Source organism: Nestor notabilis, unplaced genomic scaffold, assembly GCF_000696875.1.
Source record: "Nestor notabilis isolate BGI_N333 unplaced genomic scaffold, ASM69687v1 scaffold21909, whole genome shotgun sequence".
Classification (NCBI taxonomy): Eukaryota; Metazoa; Chordata; class Aves; order Psittaciformes; family Psittacidae; genus Nestor; species Nestor notabilis.
In genome coordinates, this window is record NW_009943584.1 from 18,978 (window position 1) to 24,891 (window position 5,914).

Here is a 5,914-nt window from a genome sequence, read left to right on the forward strand (position 1 = left end):
TTTTCGCACAACCTATATTGTGCTTTCCAATCTGATCCCAGCAACACCCCCCTCCGGAAGCACGTAGCACCCCAATTAACCAGGCTGTGAAGGCTGGAGCCATCCAACCACATTAAATGCTCATCTGCTGCTAATGAATTCCTGCCAGCTGGCAGCTCCCAGCAGCTCCCAGCAGCCACCGCAGGCAGGGATGCGCTGCAATGGACCCTATGGCAAAAGCCATCCCAGCATCCGGCTCCTTCCCTGGGATCAGGATGGTGCCACAGACCCAGGAATGGTCCCAGCCCATCCCAGCAGATGCCAGGGTGCAGCATCCCCGTGTTTTCCCCCTGCTGGGAACCAGTGTAGTGGAAAAGGAAAATCTCCATGTGGAAGTGGCCACCGCCAGCGGGAATAACTTGTTTCTGCATCCAAGGAGCTCGCAAAAAGGTTTATCCAGCGCCGCCGGCTTTGGAGTGTGTTTGCATTCAAACAACTCCTGCATTCAACACACTTTTAATATTAATGCTGCTGGAGCCCAGGATTCAAATGCATATTTTCAATGGAATATCATATTAGATTTGGAAATGGATGGATGGATGGCGTCAAAATTGAGAGTGGGCTGAATACTAAGTCGGGAAGATAAATATGCCGGGAGAATTTGCGTCCCCTCTTGAGCTCGCTGCTGTTTGATGGACAGCAATGTGTGACCCCCCCCGAGCACTGCTCCATGGGGATGAACACGTTGGTTTTGGAGAGATGGGTCGTGCTGTGGCTCCTGTATCAGCTCGGACACTCCATCCTGGGGGTGCCCGTCATGGCTGTGCCAGTGGAGGGTTCAGGTCTGGGGACACACGGGGTGATTGTGGGAGATGTTGAGGTCCCCTCATCGCTCTCACTGCATCCAGCAATGGTGAAGGGATGGGATTTGCCACCAGGACTCCTCCAGTGAGCTCGATAGGTGGGTGATGGGCTCTGCTGGCTGCAGGGTGAGGAGCCACCAGGCTGGAAATCACACCAGTGAACACTGGTCTGTGGGTGTCTGCAATTCCCTAAATGACAGGCCTTGAAGGAGAAGCAATTCCCCCATAATTCTCCTTAAATGCCCACTCTGGAGACAATGACAGGGTAATTTTACCCACTTTGTCCAGTCTGAAATGCAAGAGCTGCTGTGACGAGAAGAGCACAGGGATCTCAGCATGTCAGTCCAGCTCCTTTCCTCTGTCTCACAATGGCACTTTCCTGGGATGCCACTGAGACCTGGAATGTCGTTGTGACCCAGGGTGCTGCGTGACCCTGTGATGCTGCTCTGATCACAGCTGCTGCCAGGACCTGGGATGCAGAACTTCCCCAGGATATTGTGGAATGGTGCAATGACCCAGGATGGAAGAGAAATAGCTCCTTAAGGGGAGACCTTAGAGCAGCTCCAGTGCCTAAAGGGGCTACAGGAAACCTGGAGAGGGGCTTTGGACAAGGGATGGAGGGACAGGACAAGGGCAATGGCTTGAACCGGCCGGAGGGGAGACTGAGATGAGCTCTGAGGCAGAAGTTCTTCCCTGGGAGGGTGCTGAGGTGCTGGCACAGGGTGCCCAGAGAAGCTGTGGCTGCCCCATCCCTGGCAGTGTTCAAGGCCAGGTTGGACACAGGTGCTTGGAGCAACCTGCTCTAGTGGAAGGTGTCCCTGCCTGTGGCAGTGGGTTGGAACTGGCTGGTTTTTGCCGTTCCTTCCCAGCCAAACCATTCCATGATTCTGGGATGCTGCAGGGACCCAGGACACCAGGGCAGACTGAGATGTTGCACTTCCCTGGGCTGCTGCCGCAACTTGTCTGCTGCATCTCCCCAGGGCGCTGCTGCAACCCAGGATGCTATGTCACCCATGGGTGTCGCTGGTGTGGGGGGAGGCAGGGAAGTGTCCCCACCACCCTCCCCAGCTCACCTCGCTCCTCTGCCCCTCTCTCCAGTCGATTTCATTGGCGGGTTTGACTCCTATGGCTACCAGGCGCCACAGAAGACATCACACCTACTCCAGCCACTCTACACGTGAGTCTGTGCCGGGTTGGGAAGCCTTGGGGATGCTCTGGGATGCTCCGGGATGCAGGAGCCCCTCCAATTGCACCATCATAACCCAAAAGATGTGGGTCTGAGTCCATAGAGACCAGGGTCTCCATCAGGGCTGGGGTTGGGCAGTTTTAGGGGGGCTCATGCCCTTGTTTGCTGCTTTGTGTTTGCTGAGCCCCACAGGCGAGGTGGGGAGCAGCAGCTCTGCAGATAAGTGCCTTTTCCCCTCCTCTCCCTTCCCCATTAAGCTTAACTAGGTAAAGGCTGAAACGAGATAAGGCTGTGAAATCCAAAGGGATTCGCCTCGTGCCGGGTGTTGGGAATTAATTATATCCGAAGCCTTCTGTGCAAACTCAAGGGCAGGGCCTGCAATGAGAGAGCTGTGGTGGAACAAATGCATCTGTGATGCTGCTCAGCCCTCCCTGGGCCTTTGGGCACACACAGGCTCTCGTGTGACCAGCCCAGTGCATAGATGAGCACCCATGGGTGCTGCGCCTCACTGCATGGAGCTGGTCCTTCCCCAGGACCACCACAGCCCTCCAGGGTGAGTGGGGCATGGTGGGGTGGGAGCTTCCAGGGATGGGGACATGGATGGTGTCACTCCAAGGGTGGGAGCACACACATCATGGGGATGGATGTTGGTGTCCAGCCAGGTGCCCACCCTTGGGAGGACCCAGCAGAGCATTGTCCCATGGATGGGACACATCCTGTGGATGGTGTCCCCCAAGGAACCCCCTTGGAGCCACCATGGGGGAAGCAGGAGAAGGGGGTGACCTGCCTGCTCCTTCCCCAGCTGGGGGGCACAAGGGTGCTGCGGGGGGGCTGCTGTGGGTCGAGTGTCCCTAGTGGTTGCAGGATGAGTGCTGGAAGTGGCAGCATCTGGGGATATCAGTGGGAACAGCAATTTTAGATATAGAGAGGAGCCAGAAGCTGATGGCAGAGACACTGGTGCTGAGACAGCAGGATGGGGAGACCTCAGCGGGTGCAGAGGTGCTGGGGAAATCCATCTCCTCCCTTCCTGAGAGATGTTCCTTGGAGAAGAGAAGGCTCTTTAAAGGGACACCTTAGAGCAGCTCCAGTGCTTAAAGGGGCTACAGGAAACCTGGAGAGGGGCTTTGGACAAGGGATGTAGGGACAGGACAAGGGGAATGGCTTGAACCTGCCAGAGGGGAGATTGAGATGAGCTCTTGGGCAGAAGCTCTTCCCTGGGAGGGTGCTGAGGTGCTGGCACAGGGTGCCCAGAGAAGCTGTGGCTGCCCCATCCCTGGCAGTGTTCAAGGCCAGGTTGGACACAGGGGCTTGGAGCAACCTGCTCTAGTGGAAGGTGTCCCTGCCCGGGGCAGGGGTTGGAGCTGGAGGAGCTTTAAGGTCCCTTCAACACAAACCAGGCTGATTCTCTTTCTCTGCCGCTGGTCTCACCCCTAACACCTCGTCTCCTCTTTCCCCCCAGGTCCGGGTAACCTGCTCTGGATCCAGCCCCAGCCCAGCGAGGGAGCCAGATGCAACAGGACCCCTGAGAGTGAACTGTCCCACACCCAATGACACGACCCCCGTCAAGGGGGGGGACACGATGCCAAGACATCCGTCTCCTCCCTGCACCCTGCAAGACCCCCGAGGATGGAGCCAGGAGCTGCACATCCATCCAGCCTGGAAACCTCCAAGCCCGAACCACGCACCCACAGCAGGACTGGTGGGGGGCTGGATACGGGGGGACCCCCCCACGCTGTGTCCACCCCTCAGGCTCCCACAGCCTCCCCGGGATGGGGACACAGGGACACGCAGGGACGTGGCTTCACTCACTGGACACCATTTTCTTCCGTTTCTCCCAGCCTGGTTTTCCCTTGGAGCAGCAGGGCCCTTCCTGGTGTTCTGGGCAGGAGGGGGCTGGAGCAGGATTGGGGCAAAACCCAGCTGGTTTGGAGCAAACTAGGACCAGGAGTGGGGGATGAACAGTGCTTTGGGGACAGGGACCAGCTTCGTCCTCCAGGGCTGGGACACTTGCCCGAAACTCTGGGTCTGGGAGTTGGGCTGGCCCCAAAAATGGGGGTTTTGCTCCTGGAAGGAATTTCCCAGTCCCCCTGGCTGAATGGAACAGTGTCAAAGGGGTTTGGTCTGGGATGATTCCCTTCGCCATCAGGAGCTGGATCCGGCTGTCAACATCTTGCCTCAATTCCCCCCCAGCCTGGGGACATGGGGGAACACAGAGCACTCCGAATCCTCCTGCAAGCCCCCCCCACCCCTCCCACATTTTGGGGGGGGGTCTTGCTCAAAGTTGGCAATACTGATGCTGCTTTGACACAGCCCCTTTCCGGCTGTTTTAATGCATCTCATGAATGTTTTGGGTTGGTTTTCTCCTTTTTAATTACTGGGTTTGGTTAATTTGTATTAATTTGAAGTGCCTGAGCAGTGGCTGAACACGACCCCCCGGCCAACACCGTGCCTTCACCAGCGCTCTGCCCACCCCAGGGCACCCCGGGGCCTCGCAACCCCCCCGGTCCCTCCATCCATGTGGGATCTTGGGGCAAATCCACCCCATCAGGTCTGGCAGCAGAAGTGGGGCGACATCGGGACATGGGGAATGGTTACTGGGGGGGGGGAGTGTTCAAGATCCATTGGGCAGCGATTGCTTTGTGAATGGAGATGAGCTGGGAAGTAACACCTCAGAGGAAGCTGGAAGGAAAAGGAAGTTCCATGAAGCATCCCGGCTCCCCCCAACCTCCTTCTTCCCCTTTGTTTCCTGGAGGTGGGATGTGGTGTCTCCTGGATCTGGCCCCAAGCCCGCCCTTGGCATCTGTGAGTGTGTGTGGGGGGTGAATTTCCCAGGGGTTTGTCCTCCCATCCCGGGGGTTATATGGGGATATTCTTTGTGTTTCCCAACAAGCAGCTGGGAAGTGCCAACAGCCCAAGCTGCCCAAGCCCAAATCCCCCTGGATTTGGCTGCATCCCCGCCCCAGCCCCTCCATCGCCTCCAGCCAAGCTGCGAACTCTACAGGCAATAATTTTTCCTCCCTTTCCCCTATTTTTTCCAAGGAAAATAATGTTTTTCAGGCAACAGATTCCCCCAAACCACATCCCCAGCCCCAAGCACTGCCCAGCTCCAGCAACAACAGCATCTCCAGGGCTGATTTTCCTCTCCAGGACCAAGGATGCTCTCTCTGACCGGTGGGATGGGATGATATGTGGTGGGATGGGATGGGCAGGGCAGGCACCCACCTGCTCAAAACCCTTCTCCAAGCCAGCAGGAAGCAGAAGGAAAAGCCTGGAATCATTCTAGCTTGTTCAGAGGAGCTGCCCTCCCTCCTGAGCTCGGTGGGAGCCAGGCACTGGCGCCGTGACCTTTTGGGTTTCCTTATTCCCCCTTTTCCGTTGGCTTGTTTTTATACAGGACTGTATTTGTAACGTGAACGAGGATTTCTTTTCTATTCTGTAACTGTAAAAGGTGAAGGAAGGTTTCAGCTGATGCTGTCCTGCTCTGGGGCATTTCCCTTCCTGGTGCACTTGAATCAATTAAAATCTGGTGGGTTTTTTAATTATTGCCCTTTTTTTCCCCCCTCTTAATGCTCCCACTCACTCCCGTGGGCTCTGCAGCACCCAGCTTGTACCTGTAACCCTGACCTTCCTTATAGTGATGTTCCAATGGGATTCCACCTTCTCCCTCACTGCCCCGGTGGGTGATTTCCTCCCTAGTAGTAAAATAACAGGAAAACCCACCAAATTTAAAACAGTAGAAGTGCAGAAAACACACACTGGAGGGAAGGGATGGAGGGATCTGGACAGGCTGGAGCGGTGGGACCGTGTGAACGTCATGAAGATCAACCAGGGCAAGTGCAAGGTCCTGTATATGGTTTGGGGCAATCCCCAGCACAGACACAGGCTG

The 5,914-nt window shown here is 56.4% G+C and overlaps 1 protein-coding gene across 1 annotated transcript in view; it reads left to right on the forward strand.

Moving 5' to 3' along the window:
- The window catches only part of NKAIN1 (Na+/K+ transporting ATPase interacting 1), a gene marked incomplete at its 5' end in the record, with an annotated part of 7,739 nt that extends 4,242 nt beyond the window's left edge, over positions 1-3,497 (forward strand). Inside the window, 2 exons of the mRNA XM_010022007.1 lie at positions 1,941-2,019; positions 3,488-3,497. Coding sequence (XP_010020309.1) covers positions 1,941-2,019; positions 3,488-3,497 — 89 coding nt within the window. The remainder of the gene's footprint in view (positions 1-1,940; positions 2,020-3,487) is intronic.
- Positions 3,498-5,914: the final 2,417 nt, after the last annotated feature.